The sequence below is a fragment of the Vidua chalybeata genome, chromosome 17, assembly GCF_026979565.1.
Source record: "Vidua chalybeata isolate OUT-0048 chromosome 17, bVidCha1 merged haplotype, whole genome shotgun sequence".
Lineage (NCBI taxonomy): Eukaryota > Metazoa > Chordata > Aves > Passeriformes > Viduidae > Vidua > Vidua chalybeata.
In genome coordinates this window covers 1126886-1146007 of record NC_071546.1, presented here as the reverse complement: position 1 = coordinate 1146007, position 19122 = coordinate 1126886, and the positions used below count along the sequence as shown (strand labels likewise).

The 19122-nt window shown below is 39.1% G+C and overlaps 1 protein-coding gene across 12 annotated transcripts in view; it reads left to right on the top strand.

The window, feature by feature from the left end:
* The window catches only part of PHF20 (PHD finger protein 20), a 75287-nt gene that overhangs the window by 38323 nt on the left and 17842 nt on the right, over positions 1–19122 (top strand). For 7 of the 12 annotated variants that reach the window (XR_008433845.1, XM_053958400.1, XM_053958407.1 and 4 more), the window contains 4 exons: positions 5966–6145; positions 10003–10101; positions 11905–12066; positions 14277–14473. Coding sequence is in view for 11 of the 12 variants with exons in the window: in XM_053958400.1 (XP_053814375.1) it covers positions 5966–6145; positions 10003–10101; positions 11905–12066; positions 14277–14473 (638 nt within the window). In the remaining variant the exon portion in view is untranslated. The remainder of the gene's footprint in view (positions 1–5965; positions 6146–10002; positions 10102–11904; positions 12067–14276; positions 14474–19122) is intronic. The other 5 variants (XM_053958404.1, XM_053958405.1, XM_053958408.1 and 2 more) reach the window with 3 other exon arrangements.

The following is a 19122-nucleotide window of genomic DNA, read 5'->3' as shown; positions in this document are numbered from 1 at the left end:
TTCAGCAGTCACAACTTTTGTTATTCCATAAACTTGAAGATGCTCTTGCTTTAGGAGCTTTTCACACTTATTTCACAAGTTTTATTTTAGACTTCTGGAATTAGACTACTGGAACTCCTTACTCTTTCTGCTACACAGAAAAGAAATGGTGGGGGTTGTCTGATGCTGGATTTAAAGTGAAAATACTGCTTCTAAAGTTGTAGGAAAATGTGCAATATTCAGAGCAGTAGCAAAACCTTTTCTTTGCAGTGCTTAAAATTAAAATTTTAACACATAGAAAAGAAGATGGATGTAAGTGGTCTTCAGTGACCATGCTGTGAGACTTGGGAAAGAACAATTCAAATATAGTTGCTTTGCACTGGAGTGGAGACTCCAAAATTGAAATTTCTAATATGTAAATTACGCTTCTTGACATTGGAATCAAAGCTTGAGTGAGCTTGGAAAGGTTAATGTAGGACTGATTTCAGCTGTCTCCCCCTCTTTCCAAAGAAGGATCTTGCTTTTGCAGTGGCAAATATGACAGATAGGTCTCTGAATTCTGTAGTTGCTCTGAATAGAGAAGAAAGGAACTGCCATTGCCTGCAGCTTGTATTTTATATATGCCTCACAGAATATCCCTGAACAGAATGACTAGGACTTTGTGGCTACTGGATATGTTCAGGCAATACCTTTCTTAAATGCATCAGGAAGTAGTATAAGATCATTATGGTGAAGCAGCTCTTCCCCCAAGTGCATGTTACAATACTTACATCCTTGAGTTGCTGCTGCGTTGGTCTTCAGGAAAGAATTGTGCTTCCATAGAATAAGGCAATTGATGTTGCGTAGCAGTGTGTACCCCCTGGGCTAGAGGAGATGCAGGTATACCTGCCCTCAGCTATCTGGTTGCATTACACCTCAGGTGCATTGCAGAACCACCTGCAGGCCTCTGTTAGGAGAATCAAGATCTGTACAAAATAATGTGTGGATGTATAAGCCTAAAAGAGGCTTTTTGAGTCTGGGCTGCAGATGACTTCAGTGTTGGTCTTAGATGAAAGACTTGCTTAGATTTTGTGCTAGTTCAAATAGAGATGCTCTATCAGAATAATTGCTTGGAAATTAAATGTGGTACAGTATCTGTGACTATTTGTCAGTTAGCTACTTACTGATTGCTGTAATAAAAAAAATTGAGTACAAATGCACAGAACATTCTTAGCTGGAGGGACCCACAAGGATCATAGAGTCCAGCTCTTAAGTAGAACTGGATTCTGTGCCCATATGCATTAACCTTAAGACAGGTTTCTTTCTTTGTGGTCCCTTCTCTTTTGCTGCAGAACCCCTTAGTTTACTGTTGAAGTACATAATCCCATACTGTGACTTGTGCCCTGCAGACACTGTAAACAATTTTCTCTGAAGGTACCAGTTTGCTCTTTCAGATACGTCTCCGTCCATGTTATTTTTTATAAAGTGCTTGCAAAAGGTTTTTCTTAATAAAGATAATAAAGATTGTCTTAATAAAGATTGTTATTTCCTGGCCTATAAAAATGTTTTTTTTCCTGACCTAGACCACTCCAAGGGCATGAGGCGTAGAATAGTTTCATTTCTTTCTTTGTTACCTGCAAGTCACAATTTTGACATCTTGACTTGGAGTTTTCTGTATTGGTGACTTTCATCTTTTTAGTGATGTGTCCCCTCGTCCTACCCTGGTGAAGCTCTGTACTTGCTGGATGCTGAAGATTTCTCAGGAGACACAAACCTGGTGAACAAGCAGGGGAGTTGATAACGAAGTGCCATCTGAGGTGATGGGTGTGCTCTTAATGCTCTTAATAACTACTTAGTACTGGTGTCAGCACAGTTGTACTGACAGCGACCTCATGAGTTGATACCCATTTACTCCAAGGACATAATTTAGCTCCTCTCAGGAGTTTTGGTAATAAGCTAACTCAGTTTTGGGACTTCAAAAGCACTGTACACTATTAGGGTTTGATTTGGAGTGTGGGTGTGGTACAGTAGTCTCAGTCTGGCAAGTTGCTGCCACTCTTGTCTCTCCTGTGTTCCTTGCCATGAGGAAGAAAATAAAGGAACAGACCTGCAATTTTTAGTTTGGCTACTGTAAAAAATCTGTCCCTAGTGTGGAAAAAATAGGGAAGGAAAATACATTTTGTCAGTAGGTTTAAATTTTTTTACATAACCTAATTTTTAGAAAATTCTGCCTACTCAGAGTTAATTACAGTATATCCTGTTAGTGTATTAACGACTCCATGCACGAATTCTTTACGCGAGTAAACAAAATAGGTATTTTGTCCATACTCGTGTTACTGATGACAGCTGAATTGTGGGTGGGTGGGGTCGGCAAACTTGGTTTTGCCATCTTAAAACATCTCAGGCATCTGGTTGTTTCTAACAGCTGTTCACAGGCAAACCTCTGGCCTATTGCGTAGTGGTTGTCAGATTAATCCTTTGGGAAATTTTCCTGTTTCCTCTTGATTCTGGCTGACTGATGCCTCTTTGCTAGGCAGTGGGCGTGTATGGTGATCTACAAATGTGGTTTTTTTCCCTTGGAGCCAGGGAAGATCTGCATAAACACCCTCTGTGTTTGCAGAATTGCAGGTTGTGTTTAGCTTATCAAGACAGTACTGCATTTGGTTTCTGGGGGGTGGCTGTAGGTCAAGATGAAACATGGTCTTTCAGTTCTTGAAAACACCACTGGAAGTTCCCAGCAAATGATCTCACAGCTGTGGATGGTAACTTTGCCTGATTCACATACTTGGGAATGCAGTCTCTGCTTCCTGTGAATGCTGAGTTATCTTCTTACCTGGGGTCCTACATCAGGATTCCAGGGGACAGAAAGCTACAGCCTCGTCTGTCACTGAACCTCAATGTGTTTAGTAGTAAGTTTTCTAAAGCTCTGTCTATGTGGTTTCTGCATGGTTGAAGTAATTTCATATCTCAGGTCTGTATGTGTTAGTTTCTAAGATCCTTCACAGCTTCTGGGTCAGCTCTTCCAGGCTTAGGAGAGAGAGGTCTGAAAGAACTCCATGGAAGATGGCTGGAGGCAGTTAATCGGCAATCCTGTTTGTCTCCAGTATCTTGTGAACATACCTCCTGTTCCTGTTAGTGGTATTCAGTGTCATCTGAGCTGGAAATTAATCTGCTCTGATGTTTAATCACAACATTACTGTTCAAGGACAATGAAAGTGACATTGCTCAGGGTGTCAGGAGGCTTTTTGTGCCTTTTGTGGTTTCTCTGAGTTGGGACACAGGTGTATGTGTCTTCATGGGGCCTGCACAAGCAGCTTTAGGAAACGCTTAGGGATCCCCTGTGTACTCCTCATAGGAATCTCCATGAGCGTGGTCCTGCTGTCACTGCAGCCCCACAGCCCAATACTCTGTGACTGGTGGAGGCAGAGGAGGGTTAATGTTGGCTTGGGGAGACCAGAGATTGGAAATAGGTGGCACACTCTGGTACTAATGCAGAAAATCCGAATGTGAGAAATGTGCAAGTTTTAAAGCCACATGCCTAAATATATGGTCTTAGTTGTGTTTGTTATGAATAATTGTTCTTTGTTCTTTAGGGAATGATTTTATAAACTGACCTGAGTTATACTTCCAAATGAAGAGGAAAAGGGATACTTTAGTGTGGAAGGCTTGTAAGTTTGTGTCTCCATGACATCAGTTTTAATATTTGCTGTCCCAAAAAATTAGGATAAATTTCCAGGTTTTTAATCTCATCATCTCAAATTTATTCACAGCTTCTAAAATGTATTTCAGAGTGCTCAGAGATCTTGTAGACCTTCTAAACTTTCTTTTCAATGGATCAGAGATGTTTCAAAACCTAGCATCTTTGTGTCAGTTACTGAAAAAAAAAATGCAGTGTATGATAGAGTACCATGACCTCTCCCCAGGACAATGTTACAGTTAGCTGAGAAATCTTACAGAAATATATTAACCTGTATGTCATAAAAGACAGGATGTATTCTTGGCAAAAACCTCCTTGAAATTAAGTCTCACAAAGCTGCAAAAACCCAGTGGACATGAAATACAATTTTGTTCCACCAAGAGCCTGTGTGCATCTTTGTCAGCCCACAGGAAGCTAAGAGACCTTGTCCTCTTGCAGACTGCTAGGATCAAGGTGGCTTTGGTGTTCTTAAATGTTAATTCATGAGATTGAGTTGAGCTATTGGGAGAAGGGAAAGTTAGGAGGCCTAAATGAAGGCCATCAGGTGTGTATGGATTTTTGTATTGTAATTTTGAGTTTCACTGGTCTGGTGTTCTGTAAATATTTTGGAAAATGATCGCAGAGTAGTAGACAGTCAAATAAGCTGCAGAAAAGATTGATTGTGTGACTTTTCACCTTGTACTGAAATAGACCATTTACATTTCATAAACTTTATTAGGGTACTGGTGTTCCCAAAGAGACTATTTACTACCTGAGTCTTATTTCTCAGATACTATGTACTATGGGAGAAGGTTTTCTTCTGAAACTTTTCTTCTTTTGTTTTTGTCATCTGAACTGATAATATCTTGACCACTAGACATGGTAGTCCTCAGAGGAACAGGAAGTCAAAATAGACCTGACTTAAAAACAAACACGTAAATAAAGACAGTGCCAACAAACCCAAACAAACAAAAAAATTACCCAAAAAAAATTGCCTGTCTGGACAAAAGGCGTATTTTAGAGAGTCTTGTGTGGTAATTGAGTTTTGGTTTAATTTCTGTCTTTTCTGGCTGCTGTAGAGCACTAGGGCAGGTGACTAGAATATAAATTTGGTTGTGGAAATAGTTATAGGTGGCTTTTCTTCAGAATTTTCTTCTTCCTTTAAGTTCCAACTTCCTAGAGAAAGAGGACCAGGGAAAATGTCATCTCATTTCTGCATCTTGGAGTCTCTTTTGCCTGTAGAGAACCATGTGATTCTGAAAGCACTAACAGTGACGTCTCTTAATGTGCCTTGTTATTTCTTCAACTTGAAATGTTGATCAGGGCAGGGTGCTTGATCCAATTTCTTCTTCTAAGTGTGCCATCTGGGACTCTTTCCCTTCCCTTTTCAGTCATTCTCAGGTTCTGCTCACAATTGTTTTATTAAAGGTGTCTTAAGTATGGCATGTTAATCTTCAGACTAGAAACAAGTTGCCTTATCCTCTGAACTTTTGAGATGCGTATGATAATAGAACTGGACAATTTTGATAAATGCCAGCAGCTTGTCAACTTGGCTGCTGGGTCTCATTGACCAGGATACTTGATGTAATACTCCAGAATGGCAACTGATATTTTTCAGTCTGCTGTCCTATCTGCCATGCAGCTTTAGCTTTTATCACCTTCACTGCTCTTTTTCTGTGTCCAGGAGTCTTTCAGGAGGAGTTGCTACTTGCAGATAGGAGGATGAAACTGTTTGACTTAATTTAAATAAAAAATGTAATAAAAAATCTCATATGAAACCATGTCTGCATCCTGTGATTTTTATGAATTTTTATGTAGCGGTTCTGAATTCTTGCATCTCACTCTTGATTGAAACACTGTTGTTTCAGTGCTATGTATTTAAAAAACTGTTCTTCCTTATATGTGCAGAGCTGCTTTATGCCACTTCTGTGTGTGTTACAAAGTATACTTTCATTAACTGGCTGTGGTTCCACTAATTAAACCAACTGGGCACTTTTTCTCTTGGAGGAACTAATAAAAATTACCCAACCTATATCTCTGCCGAACTGAACTGTTTCTCTTTTCATCTTTTCTCAAAAAAAATAACAGTTTTTCTGGAAGAATAGAGATTTGGGGAATGCGTGGACATCCCCTGATCATTTTTGAAAGAAAAGCCCGTCAGCAAGTCCAGCAAAAGCCTTGGAGGTTTTAGCTTTTTAGTTAGGGCTAGGACTGAGTTGAGCAATGTCTGATCAGAAACATTCCGCATAGTCTGCCAGAGCTGCTGCTGCTGAAATAGACTGACTTTGGAAAGTATTTAAAGCTTGGACTTGGTCTTTGTTCTGTTTGTAGATGCTCCTCTACACATAACCCTCAGGAGTACCCCATATAGAGATGAAAAAGTAGAAAAGAGAAGAACTTCAACTCCTGTAAGTGTACTAAATAGTCACCGACATTCTATTAGAGACCAAACCAGGAACCACATAGCAAGAGCACTGCGGAGGCCTCGGGAAAGAGAAAGAGTTCAACATGGTACGGCTTTTGGTTTAACATGGAAAGTTAACATGGAAAGGAAAAAGTCTTGAGAAAGTTTTAAACATTGTAAGGAACTGATAATATTCTGTATACCTTTGTTATAGATGAGTAAATGGTTGGCTCTCACAATTAAGGGGTAAACATTATATGTATGGTAAAAGAAGTTTTATAAATGTATAGTTATGTTACTGCGATGTGCTCCCCCCAGTATGTGTTATCATGGGATGGTCTTGGTAATCCGGGCATTTGGGAAGGTGGGCTTGTTACTATGGCAGCGCCTGACCTCCAATCAGAATGTGAGAAAGGGACTTCTACCACTGGACAGCAAGGAAGGCATTAACTCACAAGGCTCTAGGAGGGGCTAGAGCTATAAAAGGTGGAAGCATCCATCTTGAAGAGGAGCCAGCCACCTGGTGGGCAGCCACAAGGGCAGTTCCCAGGGCTGCTTTTCCTTATTTAGTCTTTTTGTTGTATTTTTGTTAAGGTTTAATAAACCCTTTAAATTTTTTTAAGTGAGCAGTTGTTTCTCACACTTTCATATAGAGAGAGTAATTTTGTATAAATGTATGGCATAAAATGTAAGCAGTAGTTTTTCACTGTCATTTTGTAAGTTTTCATGCTATCTGCACTGGGGTTTATTCTTCCCAGTCAGCTGGTAATATTTATAAGATGTAAAAAGTACTAAAGGCCATTAAAAGGTTGTAGGTTGTAATTCTGTTAAACTCCTGGCTGCCCAAATCATAATATTTTAAGTAATCTTGTACCTGCTGAGATGCCTAAACTTAAAAGAGGCACGTGGGTAAAAGAGGGGGTGGGCATGAGGCACGATGACCTAGGGTGGTTTATTTTGTAGGGGATTTTTTTCAGTAGTACTTGACCACTTCTGGTAGTTAGTAATTGCTACTAGACATCTCTGAAGAACTTCACAACTTTGACTGTTCAGTGGTATCAGGTAAACTCTGTTTATACTGAAATCTACTGTAGTATAGGTGGGTAACAGCCAAACCAGATGGGGGGATGTATGTATACACAGGCACATGCTCATAGAAACAATACATATATTTTAATATTTTGTATGTATATAAATAATTCCCAGCATACTTACTACATCACCACTTTCCTTCAGATGTTGGTAAGAACTTGAGTCACAGTGATGAGGAAAACACAAATAAAATCTGAGATTAGACTACTGTATCTATGACAGATGGCTCTGGGTGCTGGAGATCACCTCCTCAGCTGCCTGTCTCTGTGTTGTTCTGTTGATCATAGCAGACAGATAGTACTTAGCATCTTGTTTATTCTTGGGCATCCCTCACTGCCCTTCCTTGTAGGAAGGTAATGAAACAGAGTGAACAGAGTAGAAATCTTTTTGGATTTAGGTGAAATATGCCACTTTGAGCTTGCTAGCATAAGTAAAATGTGCTGTTTAGTGCACTAGTAAAGCTGCCGCAGCTGAAGAGAAAGAATGCGATTTTCCAAGCTGAAGAGATAAGAGAGGCTTCTTGAACCTTGAAACAGACAGGGCAGGGTGACCTAGGAGTTTAATTTTTAAATTAATTTTTAATTTTTCATCCGCGTTTCAGTCTGAATGAGATCCATCAGTATCTCCTCATTGTTCCTCACTCACATCACAGTGGGATGTGTCCTATGTGCAAGTGTGGCATTTAGAGATCATAATGAATTTTGACAATGGTGATGTGATAGAGGATGATGTGCACTCATCAAAGGAAGTTGAAATCCTTTGTCTTTTAAAAAAAAAGCCCAAACAATTAAAAGATGTAGTTGTTTTGTGCTTAATTTTTAGGATTATGTTTTTCAGTTTATCTTTCTGTTCATCATGTGAATCTGTGAGGATACTCATAACCTAGGCAAGTCTCTCTATCTGGTCTTATGTCAGTGAAAATTCATTACACTTCAGAGCACTTAGAAGAAACAGCTTTAAACAACAAGATTATTTAGTACCTGGTTTTTAGGAAGACTCTAGTATAATACTTGAATATTTGTTATTTGAAGATTTTTTTTCCCCATGGAAACATGCATTAACTGTGTTGTGCATTTCAGAAGATAGATAGCTCCACAAAGAAATCTGAAAATATTTAATTTTTTTCAGATTTTAAGACACATGGAGAAGGTTAAGGGGACAAAGTGGATGAAGGGACAGTTTCTTTTGTATTTATCTTGGATATGTTAACAGTGGTTGAGGAAGCTTACCTTGTACCCTTGGATATCTTCAAACAAATCCAACAATCTGATCATGTGAATTTGTATTTTCAAATGAAAAGAAGCAAAATTTTCCTACCTCTGTTGAGCTCAGTTATTCTCTCTTTGCCCTTCTGGAAGAATAAAATGGTAGAACTTCCTTGCATCTCTATGAGCAGAGCGAAGGGAATGGTACCAAAAGGATCCTGACCATTGGAAGAACAGGAGATGAGGACAGAGGAAAGTGTGAAGGAAGTTGGAAGCACTCCGTTTGACACTTGAATATGCACCTTTTCCTGTTTTTTGTTTTGTTTTGTTTTTTTAAACCTCCCTCAATACCCATAGAGGTGGAAGAAGGTGTCTTTTGTGCTGCTAGTCCTGCTGCCTTTGGAGGCCAGGTGTGGCCATGTGGGTGAGCACACTGAGGTGCCTTTGCTAACCTCATGCTAAGACGGGCATAGAAGTGGCAAAGTAGCAGGAAATCTTTGAGGACTGAGAGGGATGGGGAGATGCAGAGCTAAAGAGTCTCCTGAAGACAAGCTATTCAGCTTGTCCTGCATGCTCACCAGACCTGATTAAATGTGACTGCGATTTGCAGTTTCTCAGTGAACTGTTTGTGCCATAAATACTCAGCTGATGAATCAAGGAGTTTACTGTTGATATGTATGAAAGGGGTTGACATAATTCACTGGTATTGCTGGTTTACTTCATAAATGGTTACAGACAACCTAGGGCTCTCAAATGGTTTGTGCAAGTGAAGATTTCTTACAGTATAGACTTGTCTTCGGGTGCTTATTCAGATCTCTGTCATCTGACATTGAAATAGGTTTCTGAATGGGATGTTGAGTGGATTAATCAGCCAAGCACTCTGAGAGCAGAGCCATTTTGAGATACAGGACATCCTCCCATAATAGGTATTGATTACATCTCTGAGTCAGGATAATTTACATAAGGAACTGCATAAGTGTCTAGAAATTCTGCTGCTGGGACCTAAATCTGAAAGACACGATGTAGCCAAACAGTGGGGTCTGGAAAGCAGGGATTTGTGTACATGCCCTTGCAACAGGGGTATACTGAGCTGTGCATGCTCTGGAAGCATGCTTTGAGGATAGACTTGATTGACAGCTGTCAGTCATTCAAAATTATGGTATGTTTTTAATCCCATAAAAATCGGATGGAGAACAGATGTTGAGAGAGTAGTTAAAGCCAGCTGAACCAGTTACTCCATTTTCAGTATAAATAAAATATTTGATTGGGGAACTGAAGTCTGGGGTGTTGGGGTTTTGTTCTATTTTAATGCTAGTGAAATGTCCAGTCATAATAATTTAGAAAGTGGATGTAACAAATCCCTCAGTCTTTTTGATGATCTCTGAAGCATGAAAATAATAAATGGGTGCTGCTGTACATTTGATTTCTCCTACATACTTATATTTTCTTATGGGGCAGTCAAATTAAGACTTAAAATAGATCATTCCAATTGAGAGCTGAGGAATTCTTACAAATAAGTTTTCTTCTTGGGTTTTTTTGTTTGTTTTGTTTTTTCAGGGAACTAGCCTTGATTGTTGAAAGAAATTTTAAGACTTTTAAGAATATTATGAAGTAGAATAAATGTATATATGTTTTTAAAACTAATTTGGAATTTTGTCTAATTTCAGCTGTTAAAGGACATGAGAAGAACAAAGAAAAAAAATCCAAAGACTATGAAAGACCCAAATCAAAGAAAAAGAAAAAAAAGAAAAAGAGATCTAAGCCTGGTAAAGTTCATTTTTCTTCTGTAGATGAAACTGGCTTCATTATTTTGTTTTATTACCCAAAAAAAATCATTTTAGATCACTTAAGAGCAGGCATTGCAGTTCAGCCTTTTTCTTCACTTAGCTTTTATTTTATTAAATAGTTGATTTTAAATTGTGATTGACAAGATAATCTATTTCCTGGTTAAGCTTCATCGTTAATGCTGGATAGTGGCTTGTAGTAGTGCTTGTAATGGCACAGAATAAATGTCACTCCTAAATTAATGTCAGTCTATAACTCGGGCTTTTCCTTAATAAATGTGCTTCTGTGCAACCTTTGCCCAATTAAGAGAGTGCAGATGCCATGTGTACAGGCTGTTCTCAGTTATGTTAGTTCTGGGACTGCTTTATGAATGCTGGAGTTTGGAAACATTGAGTCCTCTTTTTCTGCTGTTAACCTTATTATTTCTTACACCTTCACTTTGGGGGGGAGTGGGCTGTAACAATGAGCCCAATTAAACCTGTCAGCCTTAATTTCTTTCTTAAAGATTTTTTTTTTTTTCTGGAGAGATTTAGTAAAAGCCCTATTTCAAGTCTGTACTCAAGCTGTGTCCCTCTTTCATGTCTCATAACATGCTGTTGCACTACATTAAAATGGCTGTAGTAGCAACATGTCTTCTTGGTTTCATCTGTGGAGGCTTGGGAATGCTTTCCTGGGGCCACTTCAAGTTTGAACTTGAAGTAGAGGCCCAGGTGTTAGCAGTAATGGATTCTTCACTGCTGAAAACGCAGCTGATTCTGGAAAGTTTCTGTGGTGAAATTTCTTTAAGGATCAAGTGTGACAACTTCCTCTGCTATTGATGAGGATACAGCATACTTCAACCTGCTAGACATCATTTGTGAAACTAGATCTCCCTAAAGAGGAGTTTCTGAGATAGAAAATACCTTACTTCTCTGATGGCTGCCTTGAATAGGGCCAGCTATCAAGAGAGTGGATTGGAAGAACCTTAGGCCAAGTCACTTAGAATTGTACTGAAACAAATAATTTTAATGAATTTCTGCTTGTATGGTGCTCACAAGTATAATGATAAAGTGCAAAATATAATTTGTAGATTCATGCACCAAGTCCCCGTGAGCTACTTGTCAGTCTGTTGTTGGATTTTAAGATGTTACATGCCTTTTTTTGATGTTGACCTTATGGTAATTCAGTCCAGGAACTGTGAAGATTTTTTCCAGATAACTGGAACGTGCTACTTGTAACTCCAGCCAGCCTTGATTTATATCCAGTGTAGGCCTCACAGAGGAACCATTCAAGGTGTTTCCTTCACACACTCCTAAACTGGGCTTGTCCACCTGTGCATTCTGTTCCATACATAGACTAGGAAAACAAGTGCTTTTCTATCCACTTTGAAGTCTATGAGATTAGGTAATGTGTATAGCCTTATGTGAGTAAGAGTGGGATGTGAGGGGGAGATCTCCAGCTAGTAGTGCTTGTGTGGAAGTGCCTGTAAAGCAAAGGCATTTGTACACCTACTCAGCCTGAAGAATAGTTGGCCTGGAAAGGCTGATCACTTAGACCTTTGTCACTTCTGACAGCAGTAAACAGTGACTGAGTGGCATAAAATTGCCTGGTTCAGAAAATACCTTCTTGCTTCTGGAAAGCTTGCACATCTTGCAGCAGCATCATGCAGTCACAGAGCTCCAGCATACTGGGAACTGGCTCAGTGAATGACACATTTCTGCTATGGGCATGCATGGTGCTGCTTCTTCTGTCAACCTTTTTTTGACCATAGATTTCTAATGATAACATTTACTACAATTTTACAGGATATTCAGGCATTGTGGAGAACACAGATATCTCACAAGAGCTTTCACCTGAAAAATCAGTTGTCACAAAATCTAATTCTTCAAATAAACCATTTGCTCACCCAAGTACGCTGCTTCACTGCACTGATTCTGGACAGCACAAGGGAAAATCAAAAGCAAATGGTGAGATGACTCTCCTCTATGGCTTTCTGGTTCACTCTTTCATTATCAGTAAATATGTAAGCAGCACTAACATACTTGAAAACTGGTTCTTATTGTGTAAATTTGGCTATTCTTACTCAGGACCGTGTATATTTCTTTCCCCCCACTTGACAAGACTGGACCCAGTTCATTTGCCAGAGCTTAATGTTGCTGATTTTTACTTTGACTTTACTTTCATATACACTTCAAGACTGTTGCCCTTATTTCAGAAATCAAACTCATTTTGTGTGGTTTTTTTTCAGTGCCTTATTAACTCCAAAAATAACTGTGTTACAATTTAATAATTAATTTTTTTATATTTCTAAAGGTTTCTACAAAGTAAGAGCTCCTTCAGAGTTTAAAATGGGTGCTTTGCGAGCTTGCTGTGTTCAAGAGACCACTGGGTGTGTGATGTGTAGTTGTATAGATACAGAATGAATATGGTTATAATGACTTTCTGAGCTTCATACAAGAAGCTCTTGAGTAACTGTTCATTGGTGTCTTCATAGTACTTCATGCGTACAACCCATAAAAATCTGGCTGCTGTGTACCACCTTTTATAATTCTTAATATCTTGCTCCATGTTACTACTTACTGTTACAAACTGGTACAATAAAAAAGATAAATGTTTGTTTTTTCTCGTTCTTAAAACTCACAGATTTGAAGGAAATAGAAAATATATGACAGCTTGATTATATATGAGAACCATTTGAGCTTGTTTTGGGGGTTTTTGTTTGGTTTTTGTTTTTTTAGGGGTTTTTTTTTGGCATAACTTTGTTTGTTATTAGACAAAAGTAAAATTTAACTTCAATTAAATTCCCCTTTATAGGCCAAATAGGAAACATTAAAAACTACTGAAGTGCAGATAGCGATAATGTCTTGAAACACATTTTACAAGTATGAGCAGTTGTGTTTCTGGAGTATATCAACCATAGGACATACAGTTTAGTAGCTTGGCCATCAGTTGCTCAGACTTCTTTTAGTCAGTTGATAGATATTGAAAGTATGAGAAATACCAGAAATTATTTTATTTCATCCTTTTAAAATTGTTTTGTTGCTTTTTACATCTGCAGGACTTGTGCCTAGACAAACAAGGTCTGGTGTAAACAAAAGTGAAACTTCTATGGAAGTGTAGTGCGCCTAACCTGTCACTTCCACAGTGCTTTAGGAAAGAGTGTCCTAGTTCAGAGGTGGAATAGAACTTTTAAACATGGAAATAAACTATTGTGTTGGGTTTTCATCCCTTTTAATTAGACAACAGATGTTTCTCCAAAAGATAACAGTTTATGCCACAGGCTGGTAGTTCTGTTTTTGCATTCTATGATTTTATGAGCTAAATTATGAAAGTAGTTATACTCACAGTAGGTGAGACTCCACTATTGTACTGACCCCACTATTGTACTTAAGACTAAAATTTTTACCTTCCATTCCCCTCTTACTCATTAAATTATTTTCAAATAATTAAAATGCCTCATCTTCTTCCTCTGACCCTCCCATTCTATCCCCAAGGAAGATGCAGACATTGATTTAATTTAATTGAGGTAAGATTCTCAATTCAGCATGCTGTTCAGTTAAAATTTTCTTGGCAGTTTTATTCAATCTAGGATGCACTAATGCTTCAGCTAAGTAGTGTGAGTGCATTCTGGAAGAATACCTTGTGCAGTGACTGCCTGTGAGTTTATAAATGCATCCTAAACAGAAGATTAAATGAAAATAATAATTTCTGAAGCAGGATTAAATTCTCTGTTGGACCCAGTATTTCTGTCATGGAAACATAATTTTGTGAGATTGAATGGTTCATAAAACCTCTTGCCTCTTTTTGAGAGCTCTACACTAAAAGTGCCAAGTCACAATTCTGTACCAATTGCAGCAATTAGCATGAATCCTATTTGAATGTACAAGCCTGGTTTTGTTGTTTATAATTTTGTCTGAAGAGACTTCATTCCTTGGTTTGAGATGCTGTATGTTGACAGTACAGTTTTAATGACAAACACTGTTAAGATGGATATTTTGAGGGAGCCATTAATGAGACTATAAAACTTCATTATGTAGTAACCTTCAATAAACTACATAATGTGTAGTAATACTAAATGTGGTATTCCTTAAATTATGCTGTGAACTCATGCTTTTTGGAATGTATGTCTGCATACTTGGGATGAGATTTTGAGGGACCTTTTTTTATAATTACTCAGGATTTTATGTAAATACTTCTTGTACAGAGGATGACACCCTGAGTGAGTCATCTATGGATAGCTTGCCTTGGAGTGAGGATGACTGCAGTCAGGATGTTGATGTAACCACCAACCCTGATGAAGAAGTTGAAGAAAGTGATTTTGAGATTGTTCGGTGTGTTTGTGAAGTAAAAGAAGAAAATGACTTCATGATCCAGGTATGAAGTGGAGGGTAAATACACATTTCAGTGAATGCAGTGGAAGGTGTCAGTAGAGAAACTTTTGTTTTGTACATGCAATAATAAACTATTGTTGTCTTCCAAAGTCATAACATTTTTTGAGGTAATCCGTCAGGGTGACTGCTACAATAGGTAACTTCTGCTTCATAGTACAGTTTAGGATTTTTAATGGAATGAAAGAGGAAACATTCACTCCAAGTCGAAAATGGTTGGCTTGTCATTTGTGAATTGTTCTAAACGTAGAAGACTTCATTGATTGTGAGAATGCGTATTTGAAATCAGTGATTATAGGCTGAACACAAAAAAAAAAAAAAAAAAAAAAAGGGGTTTTGCTTTAAAGCAGAACTGCATTTGTCATTTGTCCATTCTGCAGTAGTCTGCAAATTCAAAGTTCCTAATCTGCCTAAGGCCATCTGTCTATTTCACATGTGCTCTTTTTAAACCAGCTTTACAGAAAACTTGGAGAGGCTTCTGTTATCTCTCCTGCTCAAAACTGTTGATAAAAGCCTCCTTGGAAATTACCTGCCTATTTACTTCGAGGTGTTTGTAAATTATCAGGAAATCATTTCCCTACATAGCTGCTTTAACCATCTCACCCAGTTCCTATTAATTTCAAGAGGTAAAGCCAAAAAATCAATTCAATTTCTTCATATTTTTTTGCTCTAATTCATTTTCTTTTGAGTTTTCATGCTATTTAATTTCCATGCTATTTCATGGAGCCTTGCTGTTGAAGGTATGATGCTTTTTCTCTTAGTGGTGAGTTCACTTCGCACACCTTTGTTTTAGTGTTGGATCCTGACAATGCAGGGCAGAAAGTACCTTATGAATTAGTAGGGAAGGGTGGAATGATGGGCAGTGGTCAAGTGTAAGTAAATAGCATCAGACTGTACAGGAGGACAAAGGAGTCCAACAGTGGTGACCAAAGGGAGTAGATGTCCTCTGAGGATATGGCTTACAGAAAATCACAAAGAAATAGCCTGGGAGAATAACTGGCAAAAGTAAGTTCAACACTAGGTTAGGATTGCAGAATGTGGAGAACTGTCAGCTGGCTCTGGACGCAGCCTATGGATGCCTTTCCTTTAAAGTTTTGTGAGCTGCTTCTAAGATTACCTTGCTAGGTTGACCTGGTTTGGGCAGGGTTTTTTAGCATATTGCAAACTTTTAAACACTTGAATTGATTTGTGAAAGAATTGGTCTCTGGAAAAGAGATGCAGATCAGCAGTATTTGTGAGTATCTGCATTCTTTATGGGGATTGAGGTAATAGGAAATACTCTGGCACCTGGGATACCTGTTTGGGTTTGCTGTGTACCCATCTTGATATCGGAATGAGGAGCCAGGGCAGTTTCTTCATGGATCTTGCTGGAGGTTCATTGCTGCCAATATACATGTATCTCCTCCTCTCTTACAAAAGAGAGAATGCTAAGTGTTCTCTTTCAGTTGTGTTCATTGCCATGAATGTGCCAAATTTAGAAATAATGCAGTGTTCTGGTTTGAAAGCAAAACCAGTAAGAGACTCCAAGTCAGAAATACAGTTTATTAGGAAAAGGGAAAAGAAACAAAACCTCGCTATTAATCCAAAAGAAAAACCACAGAGTCAGAATACAACCTGACACCCCTTTGGCCAGCGTGTTGGTAGCAGTCCAAATTGGAGTGGCTGCAGCCCTCCTGGAGTGGCAGATGTGGTTCTGTTGGAGCAGTGATCCTGTAGAAGGGTGTAGTCTTCCTCTGAAGGTCTAGTGGAAAACCCTAAGCTGTTCCTCTTGGAAACCTGTGGGAAGGCTGACTGCTCTGTCTCAAACCCCAGAATATATCTAGGTGGGGATGCTTAGCTCCTCCCCCTGGGTGGAACATCTCACATTGGGCTGATGTCATTCTGAGTCATGGGTGGGTCTTTGATCGCCTGTTAAACTCCTGGAGGGAGTTATCTGCGAGTCCTGTGGTGAGACATTGATGGGCCCATTAACAGGAGGTAAGGAAAACTGCCCAGAAGACAACTGCTACACAGATGGCAGTAGAAAACATCCTGCTTCTCAGTTGCGGACATGCAGGAAAATATTAAACACATCAGCACCTTCTTGTCCATGAAAGATCGGGGAATATTAAGTTTTAATGAAACTCATACACAGTTAAAATGAGAGTTCCTTTAGGTATCTAAACTAATAATTTGCCCCCACACTCAAAAGATTTTATAAACATTTTTCTTTTACCTGTACTTGCCTTAAATTAATTGTCTTAAGCAATTTGTGCATTAAAGGATGTCATTCATTGCATCGGGATGCAGAAATCTGGGTTTGCATTTATAAAAGTATCTGCTTCAGTTAGTAGAAATTAAACCTGGAAAAAGATGTACAGAAAAATAATGTATTGTTGGTTAAAGCTGTTTTGTTCCAGTCTCTATGACTCTGCAGGGAGGTTACTAGACTTCATTTATAGAGCTGGTGTAAAGCAGCAGTGTAGCTGCTTTTCCAGTTCCTTCTGGAGACACAGCACTCATTTTTTGTGATGAGGCCCAAAAAATCCAGACAGACTGTTATTGTCCCTTCTTTTTAGTTTTTATACCTAAACACTGGTGAATGATGCAGAAAATTCTGGATTTGATGGCCTCAGAGGTGATGGATGTAAACGGACTTGAGATATTTTTGTTCTAGAAGGTGAAAAGCTGCTTTAAATACACATCTTTTGGGTTTGGTTATTTATTTTGTGACTTGAATTTCAAATTAAATATTTTTTTCACAATGCTGTAGGTTTTTTCTCCTAAATCTCCTGCTTGGCATGCCTTGAAACTCCTTACTACCACCTGGGCAGGGAGTAGTTACCCGGTAGCATATGCCAGAGCAGTAACCTGTAGCCTAGCAAACACAGTGTGCAGTAGAACCTGCAAGGTAAAGAATGGACCTGTGCCTTGAAGGGATGGATATTTAAATATCAGTTGAGTAAAATTTTAAAAAAGTTGGGATGTTTGTGCAGGTTTGAAAGTAAACCAGCAGGAGAAATGAACCCCACACAAATACCTTGAGAGAGATTTCAGGTCAGAGTTACTATGTCATTAGAAAGATTACAGTAAATGCAACAATACACAAAAACTGGCTTCAAGTGAGACTACAGCCTGGTACCCTGGTGATCATGGTGGTGGTCTCAGTCCTGTCAAATAGTGACAGCAGTCGTGTTGAAATGATGGTTGAAGTTGAGAGCAGTGGTCCTGTGGGAGGTCTAGTCCTCCTGTGGAAGTTCAGGTTCTCCTCTGGATCTGTACAGTTGACTTGGTGTCCTAAATCCCCAAAGCACCCAGATTATTTATGGTCAGATACAGGCAGGATGCTACTACCCCCCCCCCCCCCCCCCCCCCCCCGCCTAGGTTGGGGAATTTCACCATGGAATGATGGAATGCTAGGAGTTAGGATGTTTTGGGAAGTCCTCGATGGCCTAGGTCCTTGCAGCTGCCCATTGGGGCATTATGGCCCACTGGCAGAGATGATCCCTTAGGCTGGATGTAGTTACCATGGTTCAGTCAGTTTGTGAAGACAAACGACCCTGCTGTACCTGGACTGGGAGGGGGTGAGGTGTGAGGGGTTTGTCTCTTGCCTTTATCTAACACTTGCAGCCTGAGGGCCGGTGTGCTGGGCAGTTCTTGCAAACGACCCACCATTAACAGTTCATCAAGAATAATGTAGATGGGGGTAGAAGGCATAGTTTGGTTACAACCCCATTTGTAACCTAGGACAGATGCTTCGCTAGAGTTCTGGGCAAAGTTGCTTGGAAAAACACAGAGTACAGCTCCGTACAATATGGCACGATTCATAGGATGCTGGTGTAACTAGATCCAGGAGCTCCCTTCTTATTTTTAGCACAGTCTGTTTCTCTTAATCTGTTTTCTTTGTTTTAGAACACCTTTTTCTGGCTCTAATTTGTGAAAGGAGGATTGTCTCTGCCTTTTTTTAAAACATCTCCCAGCTGCATTAGGACTATTTACCCATTTTGGAAGGCAAAACATTGTTGATTCCATCCTTCAGAAACCTGTTTCTCTCTAACCTTTGACGTTCTCCAATCCCAGAGCTCCTATCTCCTCCACACCTAGACTGCTCATTTAATGCAGTGCAGTATTCAAAGTCTGGTTGTCCTTCTCTGTCCCTCCTAGCTTGAGGAAGGGCAGGAGATAAGAGTATTAATTAAAGTGGTGTTGAACACAGATAAAATGTTAAGCAAGTTGGCATCTTTGTAGGTCAGTGAAGGGCAACATGTTAGGGTTTGGTTTAGCTCATACTGCAGTCCTCTACCAGCACTGACATTTCTGCTTTTGATTTATGCTCTGAGAAATAAAAGGTATATGATCTCTTGTCTCACTGCTTGGGAAAATAGTAACTTCTAACTGACATCACAGTTTCCAGTCAAAATAGACTTAATATTCTTATGTGGGGTTTTGTTCCATGTTTCAGTGGTCTGTAGTCTACAGTCACAATTTTGTCTCATTAAAATACTGATGGGGGATAAAATGACAAACAAAACATGAATAGTTTTTTTCCTGCTCTAGAACAGTGTGAATTTAAGAACAGTTACTGCATTTTAAATAGTGTAACTGTGCTAAAGAGATCAAAATTATATTCAGTCGTTGCCAGTATGTCTGTCCTAC